This window comes from Pelobates fuscus, chromosome 6, assembly GCF_036172605.1.
Source record: "Pelobates fuscus isolate aPelFus1 chromosome 6, aPelFus1.pri, whole genome shotgun sequence".
In the NCBI taxonomy this organism is placed as follows: domain Eukaryota; kingdom Metazoa; phylum Chordata; class Amphibia; order Anura; family Pelobatidae; genus Pelobates; species Pelobates fuscus.
In genome coordinates, this window is record NC_086322.1 from 90,160,894 (window position 1) to 90,180,481 (window position 19,588).

Consider the following 19,588-nt stretch of genomic DNA (forward strand, 5'->3'; position numbering starts at 1 on the left):
CCCCTCTGTGTTATTTAACAATCAGAGGGCTCTATTATACTGCAGTAGACTTTGGCTCTCTTAACACAAAATTGCATCTGCAACGGCTGGGGCCACAAAAATTACCACGGAGAATTGTTTTTTGAGGAACCAGCTTGTGGTATTAGGGGTGTATGAAATAGACCCTTTGGGAACATTCAATTTTCTTTAATGATAGAGAACCAACGATGCGGTCAGACTAAAATCGATGTGTATTCTAGCTGCACCTTTTAATACAGATGAGAAATCTGTTTCTTACATAGAACTTTAAATCACTGAAAGAACATTTACATGAGCTTAAAACTTTCTATTTAACCCTGGAAGGACTACAATGTGTAACCAGCATTTTTGCATATGCGAATTGCCGTATCTATTTTGCGCAGTTTTCATGTTTATTTTGAAAAGGAAAAAATAAATAAAATTCACGACAACGAAATGTGTATTATGAGAATGTATTTTGTTCACCATCCCTTTCTTGTGTGGACATTCTCCAAGGAGTTCACCCTTCCCCATTGGCTGGCTAAGTATTATGAGAAGTACAGTCCATAACAGATAACATGCCAAAGGTCAGCCATTACTGACCTAGAAAGATTTTTGGCAGAGACTCTGGTCTCTCTGGCCCCTGAGTAACCTCCACCACTGAAAACAATGAATAGGGCATATGAGCTGTGTAATCACTTCCAGGTGCTGTGCTCAACAAATTACAAATGCCTCCTTGGCAACGTGTCAAAATGGCTGAAGTCAAGGGAGAGCAAAATGTATGGTTGCAATGGCAGTGATAGATACTACAAGACAGTGATCCAGGCCTGCTTTATGTCCCGACTCCTGGGCTCCGGACAGCTTCCAGGAGAGAAGGAATTCTATAATTGCAACACTGAATATGTGTCAGAGGAAATTATTCCAATGGTTTTCAGCTTTCGTTTTTTTGTTTTTTTTTCTTGCCTTTGGAAAAAGGAATAATTTTAAGTGTCCTATGTTAAACAAGCAGTCTGGAGCCAGCATTTCCGATAACACTAAGATATGTCTTTATAATGCGGGGGATAAAGAAAGAGACACAGCTGTTCATATGAAGCTAGGGTGTATTGCAACGACTATACTACAGATACCAGCCAAACAAACAAATTAGAAAGCATCAGGGGAACTAATGTTGGTTAATTTTGTTTCAGGGAAAAACCTTTATTAAGCAGGAAAGCCATTACTATGCTTATGAAAACTGATCCTTACTCACGCCTGATGTCCAGTTTATATTCATTGACAAAATACTGCAGACAATAAAGACATTTGAAAAAGATCACATACAACGGCTTCTAAAACCAGGTTTAAACAATAATCAATCCAATCAGCAATAATACACTATCTTTGGTAGTACATCCAGACTCTGTTTAAAGAAAAATACTTAATGTGCAAAAATTGCACAACATCAGCCTTCCTGTTGGTATATACTCTCTGATAATCTATATATATAAATTACTGAATCTAGTAAATCATGCAGTTTTTACTGAATATCTATAAATGTTCTCTTCCTCCTCGTTTAGCATAAACACTATGGGCAGGGCTGCCATCAGAAATTTTAGGGCCCCTGACACAGCTCAAGATCTGGGCCCCCGGGGCCAGCCCTGAGTCCGCCCACAAGGATGAAGTGTGTGTGTGTGTATAGTGGATGGGTTATGTGTGTCATGGATGCAGTGTGTATAGTGGATGCAGATTGTACGTTTTGTGTAATGTATGTAATGTTTGTATGCATGCATTAGATGCAGAGTGTGTGTGTAGTGAATGTAGGTGTGTATATAGTGAATGCGGAGTGTGTGTTTTTGTAGTGGATGTAGTGTGCTTGTAGTGAGTGAAACGTGTGTAGTGTGAATGTAGTGTGTGTGTGTGTGTAGTGTAAAGTGTGTTTAGTGAATGTAGTGTGTGTGTAGTACAAAGTGTGTTTAGTGAATGCAGTGCAGAGTGTGTTTAGTGAATGTAGTGTGTGTAGTGCAAAATGTGTATAGTGAATGTAGTGTGTGTGTGTAGAGCAAAATGTGTATAGTGAATGTAGCGTGTCTGTAGCGCAAAGTGTGTTTAGTGAATGTAGTGTGTGTGTGTGTGTGTGTAGTGCAGAGTGTGTTTAGTAAATGTAGTGTTTGTAGTGAGTGCAGAGTGTGTTTAGTGAATGTGTAGTGCAGAGTGTGTTAGTGAATGTAGTGTGTGTGTAGTGCAGAGTGTGTTGAGTGAATGTAGTGTGTGTGTGTAGTGCAGAGTGTGCTTGTAAGGATTCAGTGTGTGTGTAAAATAGGGGGGGGAAGGGGAGTATTATTTTTCAATTTTATTCCCCCCTCCCTGGTTCTTACAGTGATCGCATTTCCTGTTGATCCAGTGGCATGGTGGAGGGAGCCAGCCGCGGTACATTGAAGAGGGGGCCCAGCAGCACACATTGTCTTCCTTTCCAGCTCCTCTCTGACTAAATCTCACGAGACAGGCCTGCGTGCTGTGCGGAGCGTTGCCATAGTAACCCATGGCAACGCTCTGGCGGCCGCAGGGTGCAGAAAAGTTAGCCAGAGAGCAGCTGGAAAGGAGGACAGAGTGTGCTGCTGGGCCCCCTCTTCATAGTACAGGTAGCAGGGGGCCCTCTGTGCACATACATATATATATATATATATATATATATATATATATGTGCTTCTCTATGACAAGCATTCAGCGTCGACATGCAGAGCATGGAGATGTTGAATGTCAGTGCTGCACATTTTGCAACACTGACACAGGAAGCGCCTAGGTGTTCCTAGGCAGCAATGTAAACACTGCATTTTCTCTAAAAAGGCAGTCTTTGCAGCAAAACCCCTACAGTGGTAGACTATACTCACCAGAACAACTACATTAAGCCGTATAATATAAATTAAGCTGTAGTTGTTCTGGTAACTATAGTGTCCCTTTATGTTTGTGCGTGCAAAGGGGTAGGGACTGCAGAGGGTGCCGAAAGGAAGGGGCTGTAAAGGGTGTGAGTGGAAGGGGCTGCACAGGGTACAAGGGGGAATAGAGGCTGTAGTGGGTGCAGAGGAGGGACAGGATGTAGTGGGTGCAAAGGGTAATAGGAGCTGCAGTGGGAGCAGTTGGGTAGCCCACTAGCCACTACCAAAAGCGAAACCCTACCATTGCGCACAGTGCAGGGGGCAGGAGCTGCAGTGGGAGCAGCAGGTAAGGGCTGCAGTGGGAGCAGAGGGGTAGGGAATTCAGTGGGAGCAGGGAGGTAGGGGCTGCAGTGGGAGCAGGGGTAGGTGCTGCAGATGGAGCAGGGAGGTAGGGGCTGAATGAGGTAGGGGTTGCAGAGGGAGCAGGGAGGTAGGAGCTGTAGGGGGTATGGGGTAGGGGCTGCAGAGGGAGCAGGGGGTAGGGGCTGCAGAGGGAGCAGGGGGTAGGGGCTGCAGAGGGAGCAGGGGGTAGGGGCTGCAGAGGGAGCAGGGGGTAGGGGCTGCAGAGGGAGCAGGGGGTAGGGGCTGCAGAAGGAGCAGGGGGTAGGGGCTGCAGAAGGAGCAGGGGGTAGGGGCTGCAGAGGGAGCAGGGGGTAGGGGCTGCAGAGGGAGCAGGGGGTATGGGCTGCAGAGGGAGCAGGGGGTAGGGGCTGCAGATGGAGCAGGGGGTAGGGGCTGCAGATGGAGCAGGGGGTAGGGGCTGCAGATGGAACAGGGGCTGCAGAGGGAGCAGGGGCTGCAGAGGGAGCAGGGAGGTTGGGGCTGCAGAGGGAGCAGGGAGGTAGGGGCTGCAGAGGGAGCAGGGAGGTAGGGGCTGTAGGGGGTATGGGTTGCAGTGGTCGCAGGGGTTAGGAGCTGCAGAGGGAGGTGGGAGGTAGGGGCTGTAGGGGGTATGGGCTGCAGTGGGTAGGAGCTGCAAGGGGACGGGGTATGGGCAGCAGTGGGATCAGGGGCGTAGGGTATGCAGTGGGAGCAGGGGGGGTGGGTGCTGCAGGGGGGGTGGGGGCTGCAGAGGGAGCAGGAGGGGTGGGGGCTGCAGAGGGAGCAGGGGATGCAGTGGGAGCAGGGGGGGTAGGGGCTGCAAAGGGAGCAGAGGGGTAGGGGCTGCAGAGGGAGCAGGGGCTGCAGTGGGAGCAGGGGGGTAGGGGATGCAGAGGGAGCAGGGGATTCAGTGGGTGCAGGGGCTGCAGAGGGGGTAGGGGCTGCAAAGGGAGTAGGGGGGTTGGGGGTTGCAGAGGGAGCAGGGGATGCAGTGGGAGCAGGGGGTAGGGGCTGCAGAGAGAGCAGGGGATGCAGTGGGAGCAGGGGGGGTAGGGGATGTAGTGGGAGCAAGGAGGGGCAGGGGATGCAGTGGGAGCCAGGGGGGGGGGGGGAGGGGATGCAGTGGGAGCCAGGGGGGGGAGGGGATGCAGTGGGAGCCAGGGGGGGGGAGGGGATGCAGTGGGAGCCAGGGGGGGGAGGGGATGCAGTGGGAGCCAGGGGGGGGGTAGGGGATGCAGTGGGAGCAAGGGGGGGGGGTAGGGGATGCAGTGGGAGCAAGGGGGGGAGGGGTAGGGAATGCAGTGGGAGCAAGGGGGGGGGGGTAGGGAATGCAGTGGGAGCAAGGGGGGGGTAGGGAATGCAGTGGGAGCAGGGGGGGTTAGGGGCTCCCAAAACCCTCCCAAACCTTACCTGTCTGGTGGTCCTCTTCTGAAGGAGCCTCACAATGCTGACATGCTGCCTGTAAGTCTGCTCAGGGCAGCTCCGCATAGCTCACTGTGACTGGTGATGTCACTTCCTGCAAAACAAGCCGCACGGAGCTGCCCTGAGCAGTGTTACAGGCAGCTCAGTGAGGCTGTGTTCTGAGACAGGCACACTGAGAGGCAGCCTAGTGGGGTCTTTGGGAGGGCCCTATAGCTGTCCCTCAGTGTGCCCTGCACGGAGGACATGATTAGTGGCAGCAGGGGCCCGCGGACCGCTGTGCGGGCCCCTTGCTGAGTGCAGGCTGGCTGGGGAGATTGTTTAACTCCCCAGCTCAGCCATTACTTACTGCAGCAGTATGTGGGGCTCGGGGCCCCCCAGGACCGCCGGGCCCATGACAACTGTTATGGTTGTCATGCCCTGATGGCGGCCCTGACTATGGGGATCCTGTATAAAAAGTGTCTGAAAAGTGGTGCAAACATGGGAAAAGGTCATTAATGCACTGTGCCTGCTGATTCACTGGTTTGCATGCTGAATGCTTTATTGTAGTACTTTAGAACACTTCTTGATATGCTTTCCACACCCACTCCAGTAGGTCACTGATCTACCCAATCAGTGTCCTACACCTAGGAAAGCTGGAAAAGTGCATTGGGCATGCTTGACAGATTTACACGTGTGCAGTTGAAAAATCTCTTCGCATTGCACATACTGACAGGCAGATAAGAGAGGGAGTCTGATTAGTGTGATTAATGCAGAAAATGTTTCTCTCTCCCTGCTGCTGCACAATGATGTCCTTTTTCTGTCATTAGTGGACTGGTCTGAAACTCAGATGGGTGGATTGGGGGGAGGGGTGCTGAAGAGACTTCATTAGCTGAGAGGCGTGCCCAACAATGCATTCAGACCAAGTTTATAGAACATTTATAAGCATTTATTACATACTTTTCAAAGTCTTTCTGTGTTTATTTTAGATTGTACATTTGTTTAAAAGTGTTTGGATCCAGATTTAAAAAATGTGAAAAAAAAATTGTCAAGTGATGTAGGTCCCTTTAAAGTTTCACAAACTTTGCATTTAACAAGAGTAACATTTTTGAGAATAGTCTAAATTAGTGCACCCGAATTTAAAAAAAACTGCAATTCATCCAAATTTTGTCAGATCAACAGGTCGTCCAAGTTCCGTAACTCTGAAGCGCCATATGGACATATCACAAACAAACAACATGCGCAATGCACAAGATGCTTGGTTTGTTTCGTGATTCAGAGTTCCACCCATGGCACAAAGAAAAAAATATATATATTATTGATGGGGGGTAAGGAGGGTAGAGGGAGGCGGAAATATGACGGACCAATAGTGGGGGGGGGGGGGGAGGAAGAAGACAAGGAGCAGAAAAAAATAATCTGTTTATATGTTATAGATTTATTAAATAACCACTATTTTCACAAGGGCGATAAGATTATCCAACAAAAGGCCTTGATTTAGAAGGTGGTAACTTGCAGACAAAAAATTGCAGTATGTAGTATCATCACTGACCTGTATAAGTTGAGCTGCAATTTCTGGAGTGCCAGTACGCAAATCATGACCATTAACTGCCAAAACACGATCGTTCTCCTGCAAATAGCCATCTCGTGCAGCAACACCTCCTTCCAGCAAATTAAAAATAAATATTCCAGGCTCGTCGCGTTTGCGGCCTAGCTTGATTCCCAGCTGCACATCATGGCTGCTTTTGCTTAGCACAACATGTACACTGTCTTCTCTGGTGCCGTGTGGGTCTACGGAGACACCGTTGCTTCTGCATTTGTACCGCTGTTCTCTGAGAACTGTGAGTCTTAACACTTGTGAAGGTTGCCTGAGTACAGAAAGTGCGTAGGTGTGAGGTACACTGCTAAGGTCAATGCCATTTACCTACAAGGGAAAAGAAACAGAATTTAGGTCATGTCTTGATCATCGACTGGAGAGATTTTCACCGGTATTAAATTGAAGAGTCATTTGTGCTTGAAAATCTGTTCAACACAAAATATACACTTTTTTTTTTTTTAAAAGACGCAAGAGAGCACCTTAACATATTGTGTTCATGACAAAGGAAAGAGCTTTTCATTGTTAATATCATCATTAATAATGATTGGCAGGGAGTCAAGATAAAGTCACTCAGTTACAGGAAAAGGGTGCATGAACCACCTCATAGACGACCTGAGATAGTTTATCAAGGGGCCTACCCCATAGTACACACAGCTACACCCGAAACGAGATAGTATGGGTAATGGGCCCGGATACTCATACTTATGCACTCACAATATCCACTAGAATTAACCCCCACTGTCAAAAATGGGGAATCCTAAACTCCATTGCCCCAGGGTCCTAGATAAAGTGGTACACAAATCAGATGATATATGGATACTTGTTCTTGTTCTGTTTATGTTCATGATCCCTCCCTCTCTTCCTTTATGTACCCCACAATTTGCATACTGTTACACCTTGATATGTGCTGGACTGGTAACCGCACAGATAAACTCAAACTGTTCCCTAAAGTCAAAGATGAGCTTGACAGGCAAGACAAAACCTATCTAGAGGGCCCATGCACTACATACGTCCCATGGCACTATATACGCAGAGCCCACACATGAACCAAAGAAAGCATGAAATAATGAACCCCGAAAACATGAGACCCTACTAGCAACTAGTGCAACTTAACCCATGGAAGACACTAAGGGGTTGATTAAAGATTAAAGAGTAACTAGGGATCTGCATGCAACTCATTGTATACTATCTGTTACCCACAGGTTAATATCAGCAATTACACGGGAATTGTACTTAAGGGAAAACAGTCTATCTCCGGCCCTACAGGGTAGATGCCGAATTAACCTCTCGTGTCCCCGGTACCACACACACACTGCGAACAGTCCTATCCGTCCGACAGCTAGGAGTTGAAGTCTAGCTTACTCTTGGCTTCCCCTATCCGACCGCAAACCTCCAGGCACATGTCCATGGGGGGGTCCCCCTTAAAAATCTCCCATCTCCAACACAAGCGGACACTGCACATAGCCCCCAATCATAGCAGTTACGCTGCAGACACAGCCTACCAAACACAGTGCTATCACGATCACTATCTTTGTCCTCGAAACCCTGCCAAACCACTATGAGTATGACCCACAACATACCCATGCAGCAGTTCACTCTGTCCCACAGTCACTGAAACACCCCGGTACCCATTATTATATCATAACGCACACACACCGCTTACACCAAAAACCACCATAGCAGAGTTTCCTTTGCCACCCGACGAGCACTGAACTAAGCAATTCTCTACCACACTTTTAGAATGATATGTCATTATGCTTTGACAATCGACACTAGACCACACTGCGAAGCCTTAATATTCTATATGCACTCTCAAACACACCTGCATTCTGTTCCAACTTGTATTTTATGTTTTTTTTTTTTAAATTGTGCACAGTATTCCCTATGCCATATTATCAGCTGCTGATGTAAGGCTGCGTTCCGCTATTTTGGCGCAACGAACCTCATTGTTCACTCATGCACGCATAAAATAAAGAATAAAAAAAGGGAAAACAGTCTGTGCAGCTGAGGTGACAGCAACATACTTAAGATATGCATTTTAACCTTTCCTCCCCCCGTTTTCTTTTCTGTACCCCTGAAAAATTAAACATTAAAAATTGTCAAATCGGAAAAAAATTATAGGGAAAAAGTAACGAAAATACCAAACAGCCTAAGGAGTGTTGGTCTTCCTTTAAGGGCAACTGTCAGGACCTCAATATTATGTTTATGTACCCCTATATTTAACAAATATGTATTTATAAGGTGTGAAAAATAATATGAAATGGAGAAATCCACACCACTTTATCCTGGGTGCCTCTATCTTGGTTTCATGTCAATCATTCTTACAAGCATCGACCTTTGCACCTGGCAGTCAGCATAGAGAAACATACAGAGAAGAAAAGGAATTAAACAGTGCTTCCATTGCTTCTCTTCATTCGTTATAATACCCCATTATAAAGCACTCCTTTGTCTGACATTATGGCAGCTTTTGCAAGGTCCAATCAAAGGCTTCTCATAGAGTGATGAGTGAGAGAGAGATTTTTGTTATTTTTTTTTTTTTTTTAAATGGAGGGTATAGGGAGGGAAAGGGAAGAAATTAGGATGGAAGGAGTAACCCTTTGATATTACTTTTGAAGAAAACCATTCTTCAAAAGAATTAAAACTCACCGTATTTCCAGCGCCACCTCGGTGACATCATTAGAATTGCTGATTTTTAGCCAATCCAATGCGTTCCCATGGGGAAAGCATTGAAATGGCAAAAATTGAGACGGGGCGGGGCCAAACGCCGTTTAGGCTAATCAGCTCGTTCTCATAGAGATGCACTGGATCAATGCATCTCTAAGAGGAAAATTCTGTGTCCCCATGCAAAGCTTTGAGACGCTGAACGGCAGTGCTGCCTACTGTGCAGCCCTGAGCCAGGAAGCACCTCCAGTGGCAATCTGAGGAGTGGCCACTGGAGGTGTCCCTAGGGGCAATGTAAACACTGCCTTTTCTCTGAAAAGGCAGTGTTTGCATTAAAATGCCTGAAGGCAATGATTATACTCACCATAATAACTACATTAAGCTGTAGTTGTTCTGGTGACTATAGTGTCCCTTTAAGGACAGTTTCAGACGTTCTAAGGATGTATTTCTCTTTTTCCAAACTGTCCTTAATCTATTTTAATACAAAAGCAAGGGCAGGCTTGTTATGTACTATAAAGATATTTCCATGTTATATAACACTCCTATAAACGTTTATATAATAATCATCACAGATTTGCACATCACAATTTAATTAAATTGAGCTCTACAATGTATTAACACCTAGAACCAGCTTTAGAAATTAACCCATTAATGACGGGACTTTCGCAATATTATGTGCCTGGTCTAACCCTGGTTTTGCAGGCTTTAAATAGACAAGTCTCCACTTTAACCCCTTAAAAACATAGCTTCAAATGCCTGTGTTGCACTTAAGGACGCAAGCATTTTTGCATTTTTTGCTGTTTGCGTTTTACTGCAATTTGCATTTTACCAATTTATTGCACCAACACATATTATATACCGTTTTTTAAAGTACAAAAAGGGCTTTAATTTGATGTAACATATACATATATAAATGCTTATTTATTCTAAACAAAATACAAAAAAATGCAAAAAAAATTAAAAATATTGTTTGTTTTGTTTTTTTTACAGTTTTTGCAATAATAATGTGTGCATAATTAATGCAGGTTGATGAAAGTAATTAGAAATAAATTCATTTAGTTGCTCTGATTTACAGAATATATAATGTGTCTAGGATTTTAAGTTTTTTTTTGGTAGTTACAGGTCACAAAGCACAAGGAGTAAAATAAACTTTTAATGTGGAGCGATTTTAGAATTTGGTATGTTTGTCTTGTAAGCTTAATAGCCATAAAATAAAACAAAATTGCCACACAAAAGTATATATTTATATAAGGTAGACATCACAGGCTATTTACCTAAGGTTACTTTTACGTAGCCATTTCACCTCCAATCTCTGATAGATATTGAAATAAAATTATGTGTTTTTTTTTTTGTTTTTTTTTACACACAATCTTATAACAAAGACCTTCTCATGTGTATTTTGTAAAGTTGGTGTGTGCTATTCCTGTACTTTATTTTGTGTTCAGCTACATCTGCTGAGTACAACGATACCCCCATTGTATGTCTTTGGCACTATTTCGTGAAGCTACAGTGCCATATAGGAGACGTGTCCATTTCAGTATTTACTGTAGAAGTTTGAGAGGCGGATTTGATGGGCCTTTGTTTCAATTTGAGGCATTATAGAAGTTTGACTGTAAAACCCCTCCTCCCCCACAAATGCCTACCATTTGTAAAAGTAGACACCCCAGGGTATTTCAAAAGGCATATTTTAAACCTTAGCGTAGGATCATTTTGCATTTTACCAATTTATTGCACCAACACATATTATATACCGTTTTTTAAAGTACAAAAAGGGCTTTAATTTGATGTAACATATACATATATAAATGCTTATTTATTCTAAACAAAATACAAAAAAATGCAAAAAAAATTAAAAATATTGTTTGTTTTGTTTTTTTTACAGTTTTTGCAATAATAATGTGTGCATAATTAATGCAGGTTGATGAAAGTAATTAGAAATAAATTCATTTAGTTGCTCTGATTTACAGAATATATAATGTGTCTAGGATTTTAAGTTTTTTTTTGGTAGTTACAGGTCACAAAGCACAAGGAGTAAAATAAACTTTTAATGTGGAGCGATTTTAGAATTTGGTATGTTTGTCTTGTAAGCTTAATAGCCATAAAATAAAACAAAATTGCCACACAAAAGTATATATTTATATAAGGTAGACATCACAGGCTATTTACCTAAGGTTACTTTTACGTAGCCATTTCACCTCCAATCTCTGATAGATATTGAAATAAAATTATGTGTTTTTTTTTTTGTTTTTTTTTACACACAATCTTATAACAAAGACCTTCTCATGTGTATTTTGTAAAGTTGGTGTGTGCTATTCCTGTACTTTATTTTGTGTTCAGCTACATCTGCTGAGTACAACGATACCCCCATTGTATGTCTTTGGCACTATTTCGTGAAGCTACAGTGCCATATAGGAGACGTGTCCATTTCAGTATTTACTGTAGAAGTTTGAGAGGCGGATTTGATGGGCCTTTGTTTCAATTTGAGGCATTATAGAAGTTTGACTGTAAAACCCCTCCTCCCCCACAAATGCCTACCATTTGTAAAAGTAGACACCCCAGGGTATTTCAAAAGGCATATTTTAAACCTTAGCGTAGGATCATATTTTTTCTAGTTTGTACAAAGTCTAGTAGCAACTAGCATTTTTTCTGCCTTTTTGACAGACACTTTTAGATGTTACTGTATATTTTGCAATCTTTATGTGTGCTACGGCAGTATAACACCTAATATGTTGCTCAGCTATGTCGTCTTAATACCCAAATGTGTACATTTTTCAGGTATATGTGGATGGTGAAGGGGCACATTTGAGACACACCAATTTCATATTTTTCAAAAGCGGATGTTGGGCCCAAGTCTCATTTTAGCAGCTCATGATTGCAAATTACCTCTCAAAGGCCACATCTACTTTTAAATACAAGCCGCTCATAAATTAAAATTATGAACAAGTGCATACTATTTGCTGTGAAAGGGGGAATATTTGGCGTAAACACATGCAAAGCTAGCATGGATTTCGGAGCCAAAACACACAGACAGACCACAAAGAGAGAGAATAACTTGTAATACCGGTCCTTAGAATGGCCGGGCTATACGATAGGATAGGACAACGATGGGACAAGCCGAAGTGAAGGATCAGAGAAGACAGGATAAACGGGAGACAAAGCCAAGTAACCAAATAATCAGACAGAAGACTAGAATCACACTGCAAAACCGGTCTACTTATTCGGCCTGGGTGTGGAAAATTTGTAAAAATAGTGGCCAATACATAGGCCAGGCTGAGAGGGGCACTCAGGGCAGTAATAACTGGTCTCAGCTCTGACTCCCCTCTTGTAACACATCAACACCTTTTCTGGGGGGTTTTCTTTTTAGAGGTTGATGGAATCCTGAAGCAGAATTGACCTGCCTCCATTTTTCTGCTATGCTCCACTGATGGTCAGCCCAGAAATGAGCTGAAACTGAAATGAAAGAAACGTGCATTTCAGCTCAGCAATTGCCTTTTTAAAAATTACAAAGGCATGCTGGATTGCCGTCTGCATTATATATGCGACCCTGCGAGTGCGTTCATCATGGATGGTGATTAGGATGAACACCTCCTTTTTATCACGGTACTTTAGTGCCAGCAGTTCATTCTGGAAGAGAGCTGCTGTTTCCCCACCCCCTTTTTATTTATTTTTTTTCTGCTAGAGCCTTTTGGAAACATGTGCAACTCTTCCAAATAGTGCCACAGGCCACGGTCTCAAAGCAGCATTTTTAGAAGTGGGATAGTGCTGTAAAAATTATCGATATACAAGTAAAATCCTTTGTCTAGTAACAGCATGATTAGGTCCCATACAATTTTCCTACTTGTCCCTACTATATTTGGGCAACCTGGAGGATCAAGATGGCTATCCTTTCCTTCGTATACATGGAAGGTGTACACATAGCCACTGCCACTTTCACACAACTTACAACTTATAATATTTTATCCCATATCAGGATCTTTTTGATGGGATGTACTCTCTAAACCCCAGTCTTCCCTTAAACTTCATGAGGGATTCGTCAATAGAAATATGTTTTTGGGGGGTATAAATAGTGGCACATTTTTTGTTAAAGTGCTCAATTAGAGGGCGTATTTTATATAGAAGATCATACTGCAGATGACCTTTTTGGGGACACTTTAAATTATCACTAAAGTGCAAAAATCGCAGTATGCCTTCATATCTGGGCCTGCTCATTGTCTGGGGGGAAAATGGGGGCATTGCAAATGGGGTTTTTAGACCAATACATTCTAATGGTGGGCTTTTTAATTATTCCCATTAGCATTGTCAGTGCCCAGAATTGTTTCAATTCTGGCACACTGGTGGGGTACCATCTCTCTTTCCTGGCGATGAGAGACTCTTGCTTGTGTGCCAGATACTGCTCAGCGTACAGATTAGTCTGTGTGACTATCTCCCCAAAAATCTCATCCCCCAAGAACAGATGCATACAATTCAGCGCATTATAGCCAGACATGTCAGCGTGTGTGCCAGGATTGGCAGTGAACTCTGGAATGTGCTGGTGAAAAATTATTAGGGGTTACCCAGTGATCTGCGCCATGTTCAGCATCAAGGGAACTTTAACTAAATAACTAAACTTTAATTTTTTAAATAATGTTTCTTTTTACTTCTCACCCCTAACTAGCTTAACACCAAATTCCCCAATTCCCACTAAATTCCACCCACCCAAACTAACTAAATCACAAATTGATCAAATATAATATTAAAATTTAAACCCTTAGGGTTACTAAAAAAAAGATTTAATCTAAATAATTTTAATGTAAAAAGTAAAAAAATAAAGTACTGTAATCTGTATTTTAATCACTGCTGGCAGTGATGAATCAGCAGGAAAAGGGTTAATTTTTTTAAAAAAACAGGGGAAAGGGTATTTGGAACCTCTTCAGACAATTTATTCTCTTCAGGGACACAATGTAACAAGAATCCGTCTCTCTATCCACTTCAAAAACCCACAAGAGGTGGAGGGAGGCGGATCTGATATCCCAGCAGAATTGTGAACGCTGTGACTGGCTGTCACAACGATCACGTACGCTGGGACATCGTGATTTGCTGTTGCTAGTCTGCCACTGACTCGGAGGCGCCCAGACACAGCGTTAAGCCCGAGATCGCCAGCAATGTGGCGATCTGGGGTTAATTATAGCACATGACGGACCTAGTCCGTCATGCGGCGTTAAGTGCTTCCCCAGCATGACGGACTGGGTCCGTCATGCGTCCTTAAGGGGTTAAGCTTTTTGCCTAGGGGGAAACAAAACCGTAAAAAAAAAAATTACAAAAAACCTGCAAATGCTCTGATCCTTTATAAAATATTTAGTACTCATTTGCAGGGCCCTATTCAAATTTGGATGTATCAGCTCCTAATTGCAATGTGCACAACAAAATGTTACCGTTCTGCAAATTTAGAAGAAATAAAAATGAAGAGAGGAAAAAAAAAACATGCTCTGCATGTATTGTGAAATCCCTGAATTTTCACTGTCAATACGGAAATTCCAAAAATGATTTCCAGATTTTTCATCCATAGTTTTGACCATCTCAGTTTACTGGCACAATTAGGTTTTAAAAAACTGGGGATTATAGAAGCAGCCCTGGAACCAGCTTACCCTCAAATACACTCAAGCCTTTCTATGACTCCTAGTTGGCCCCTTAATTTGCACTAATATAACTGAAATCTTGTAAATGGTAATCAGCTTGATTGGAAGCAGCTGTGAAACCAAATTTAACACTTTATACACAAGACAGGGAGCAATCCATTCAAATATACTTAAAGGCTGAATACTGCTTTCTAACCTTTACTCTTCCACCATTGGGATTGATCTATATTTATACACATTTGTGATATGTTACATAAAGATCAACGTTTCGGCCCTATCTAGTCCTTTAAGATCTTGAGAAAAGCCAAGGTTGGGCTGACATAATGATCTATATGTAACATTTGGCCACTATTGGTTAAAGAATTTCACATGGTTTAAAAGTCCAGTAAAAGGGTCTATTTTTTTTATTCTTTAATTTCTTAAATAAAGTGCTGCTAAGAACCTTTGCAATTATTTTGAAAGATAGACTGCAGTCACCAATAGTATGTATACAACTGTATATATTGTATTAGTGTATACGTCTATATATCCCAGCTGGACTATTTTAGCCCAAATTTTGCAGTGTGGGTGTGTTCTTTAATTTCAATATTATATATATATATATATATATTACATTTATATATTTTTTAATTTTGCGATATGGATTTCAATACACTGCTATTCAGTGTTTATTCAGTAATATTCAATCGAGCTGACATCTAGAAATAATTTTCAAGGATGACGTATTTCCTCCCTACATTTATAATGCGAAGGCTCACTCAACATCATGTTTGCATTGTCTGATGAATACGTTAAAAAAAAAATAAAAAAAATCAGGTCTGTGTCTTGTTTACGAACGTTATCCATGCCTAGGATTTCAATTTCAAAACGGATCCTGACACTGCAGGGGTGAAAGATGTGGCAATTATAGGGGTTCAGGAAATCTCACCATTGCAAAGTCGCTTCAAATTACAATGGCAAACGTGTTACCATCTATTACATGTGTTCTAATTTCCCTTTAAGGCAAGAGAGTTAAAAAGACAGCTCTGAAGATCAGAAGGAGATGAGCTCTAAGTGATGTGTGCCTGAAGGATAAATAAAGTTTGCGTTTGATTTTACTTTCAAGCCTGCATCAATCTAGGGCACACACAGACATCATACAGACAGTCTTTCTTCTGATCTTTCAAAGGTTTAGGCCAGATGTGAGCCCTATACCAAGGGTGCATCATTTAATGCACTATCCTGCACAAACTAGAAATAAATCAGAATAAAAAAATTAAAAAAAATTGACCTAAAAAATATATAGCTATTAAAGCCATGTAAAAATGCATATCTGTAGGGCTTGATTTCTTTAAAGGTGCACTCTAGGCACCATAAAACTCTGCTATGGCATGGCACAAACTTTGAACATTGATGGCAGGTTCTAAGAGAACCACAGGTTTTGTCAACTAATTAAAATGGTTTGACACTAAGTGGGGAGATCGTGTCCAACAAGACTTATTTCCAGAATGCAATTGAGCTTTTATTTATTAGCTTCTCAAGTAACCTCTTTCTAAATCTTCATTGCACAGACTAAACCTGCTCAGAATACCGGAATACAAGATTAAAGATTAGCACAACACACTTGTTTCATACTATGTATTAATGGGGAGGGTTTATTAATATATCAAGATAATTACAATTTATCTGTAAATTGTGATGTGACAGAATATGCCTGTGAGTGGATAGGTGCAATGGTGACTGTAGTGTGTGCGAGGTAAACAGAGGCTGCAGTATGCGTGTGTGACAGGATAGGGGCTTTAGGTGTGTGTGTGGGAGGGAATATGGCGTACAGGTGTGCAGAAGATAGAGCCTACAACTATAATGAGGGTTGGAGCTGTAGTGGGTGAGATTTTGTGTAGGAAGCAGGCTGAGGCCCTAGTGTTTGCCCAACGATCATTATGCAAGTATCACAGACACTCTCTCTCTGATGCAGATACGGGCCGGTACGGACAATAAAAAGATTTGGCCTGTGCATTTTCTAGTCAGAGAGTCCCAAATGGTAGGGAGTGCAGCCAGAGAGGGGACATGTGGTGTCCTCACCAATGAAAAGCACATCCCTCCAAAGTGAGTATGTAGGTTCAATGCTCTTCCAGTACAGCCCATGTGCAGAGCATTGGGCATGCCTGACAGATTTACACATGTGCAGTTAGAAGATCTCTTTACCTTGCAACATCCTAACAAAGGGAAAAGAGAGGGAGTCTGAATAGTGTGCTTAATGCACAGCCTCGGGTTCATGTTTATCTCTCCTGTTGCTGCACAATGATGCCCTGCTTCCATCATTAGTGGACTGGTCTGAAATGGAGATGGGTGTGTAGGGGAGAGAGGTGTGCCTAACAATGCAATCTGACCAAGTGTATAGTAAGTTTACACATTTATACTTTTCAAAGTTTTTTTTTGATAGATTTTAAATTGTATATTTGGTTTATAAAGTTTTGTTTGCTGGTGTAAAAAAAATTTCAAGAGTCGCATGTCACTTTAAGCATGCAAATTAAATATATCAAATGTAAATGTATTCATTTTTTTTCCCCATAAAATGAAAATATTTTACTTCACTTCTCTCTCTCACTCTCTCTACATATATATATTTGTCATGTAACCATTACCTTCAATATCATATCACCGGGAAGAAGTCTCCCATCACGAGCAATTACCCCCTCTTGATAAATATGCTGTATGATGATGTGGAGAAGAGGTGTTTCATTGCCACCCACAATCCGTATCCCGAGGCTTTCAGTAGGCTCTGCACGGTTGATTTTTATACAAGTAATTTCTCCATCTGGAATCAGGTGATATAGTCTGGGAAGCACTGTAGGAACATCACAGCTTTATATTTATACATTTCTTGTAAATAGTCTAAAATAAGTAAAGTGCTAAGATGTACACATTGACAATGGGTTACTACCAAGTCTGGAATCTCTTGTTTAGGATTTGCCTTTAACCCCTTAAGGACACATGACATGTGTGACATGTCATGATTCCCTTTTATTCCAGAAGTTTGGTCCTTAAGGGGTTAAAGGAACACTATAGTCACCTAAATTACTTTAGCCAAATAAAGCAGTTTTAGTGTATAGATCATTCCCCTGCAATTTCACTCCTCAATTCACTGTCATTTAGGAGTTAAATCACTTTGCCCTAGCCACACCTCCCCTGGCTATGATTGACAGAGCCTGCATGAAAAAAAAACAACTGGTTTCACTTTCAAACAGATGTAATTTACCTTAAATAATTGTATTTCAATCTCTAAATTTAACTTTAATCACATACAGGAGGCTCGTGCAGGGTCTAGCAAGCTATTAACATAGCAGGGGAAAAGACAATCTTAATTAAACAGAACATGCAATAAAGAAAGCCTAAATAGGGCTCTCTTTACAGGAAGTGTTTATGGAAGGCTGTGCAAGTCACATGCAGGGAGGTGTGACTAGGGTTCATAAACAAAGGGATTTAACTCTTAAATGGCAGAGGATTGAGCAGTGAGGCTGCAGGGACATGTTCTATACACCAAAACTGCTTCATTAAGCTAAAGTTGTTCAGGTGACTATAGTGTCCCTTTAACCCCTTAAGGACACATGACATGATTCCCTTTTATTCTAGAAGTTTGGTCCTTAAGGGGTTAAGGCAAAGCCAGATTAAAGGAATAGAGTGGCTTTACCTACTCAATATTTATCAAGTGTATATGCTCAAGTGTGGATTGTAGAGGATTGAAAACTAGTCTAAAAGTGAATTACTAATTTTAGACAAAAAAAGAAAGAAGACTAAAAACATAAAACAAAAATCAATCTGCATTTTTTATTCCAATTTTATTATTTGGTCTAAAAGTTGAAAATTCACGTTCAATTCCCCAAAATCCACACTGAAATAATACTATGCTAAGAAGAAGAGGTAGGGAAACACCTGTGTGTCCTACAATATTACCATGAATAATTTAAGAAACAGTCTAGGCTGGAGTTGACCCAATCTTTTCATTTATTTTTTTTTATATACAAAAGTAATTAAAAAGTTACACAAAGTAAAAAAAAGAAAATAATAAAAAGAAAAAAAAAGAAAGATAGTCTTGTATATTTAAAAAAAACAAAAAACCTCCAGTCTCATCAAACTGGGAAGTAACACAGCCAATCATTATTTTGACTGACTAACTGGAACATTGCGGAGCTTATGACATTACTACCTTTGGGCACAACATTTTTTTTTTAAGGTTAACATTTGAGCTTATTAATGGCATACACCATACCCCACAGAGCTCTTTCGTTTCCTGAATTGCTTTATAGAGTGTGTCCTTTATTTTATTTTTTTGCTTCATTTTACTAGAAGTGGACATTTCAATAGAAAATGGCACTTTTATTATTTAAAATTCTAGGTTCCTGCAGTGCCCCTCTCCCTCCCAACCCCCATCCTATGTTGCTGAAGGGGTTAAAACCCCTTCAGTGACTTACCTGAAGTCAGGCTCTTCTCACGCTCCTCCCCAGCAGTCAGCCAGAGGGGAAGACCTAATGCACATGATAGAAAGCCACTAGAGGAGAGCTTAACCCTGCAAGGTAATTATTACAGTTTATAAAAACTGCAATAATTACACTTGCAGAGTTAAGGGTGATGGGAGTTGGCACCCAGACCACTCCAATGGGCAGAAGTGGTCTGAGTGCCTACAGTGTCCTTTTAACCTTGGCTGTCAGACAGCTGGTCCTGTTACTTCCTGGTTGTTTAACTCGGTGAACCGGAACTCAATCTCACTTCTCATTGAGCTGCATTTGGAAGTCTGTGATTGGACAGTCACATAAACTGGGTAGGTGTAGAAGGGAAGGGTTTTAAAAAAGGCAACAGACAAGATATCTGCAGCTTGTGTAAGCTCTTTTAAGATATAACCCCCATAGAAATACGCATACATTATTTTTTGCGGGCAGTGGGGTTTCCCTTTAAGTGGACCAATTAACATATTCAACAGTTTTTAAGGTATTTAAAAATATATTGATATTGGTTATGTATTCAACTAAAGAATTAACACAGAAAATAACACACGGATGTCTTAAAAGAGCTTTGCTGTACTGAAGGTATGCCATTCAAGATAAATTCCTATA

The 19,588-nt window shown here is 41.7% G+C and overlaps 1 protein-coding gene across 4 annotated transcripts in view; it reads right to left on the minus strand.

Moving 5' to 3' along the window:
- Positions 1 to 19,588, minus strand: part of LNX1 (ligand of numb-protein X 1) — a 187,944-nt gene that overhangs the window by 94,381 nt on the left and 73,975 nt on the right. For all 4 annotated transcript variants that reach the window (XM_063458009.1, XM_063458007.1, XM_063458010.1 and 1 more), the window contains 2 exons: positions 17,123 to 17,325; positions 6,178 to 6,549 (listed from right to left, as the gene is read on the minus strand). In XM_063458009.1, the coding sequence (XP_063314079.1) occupies positions 6,178 to 6,549; positions 17,123 to 17,325 (575 nt within the window). The remainder of the gene's footprint in view (positions 1 to 6,177; positions 6,550 to 17,122; positions 17,326 to 19,588) is intronic.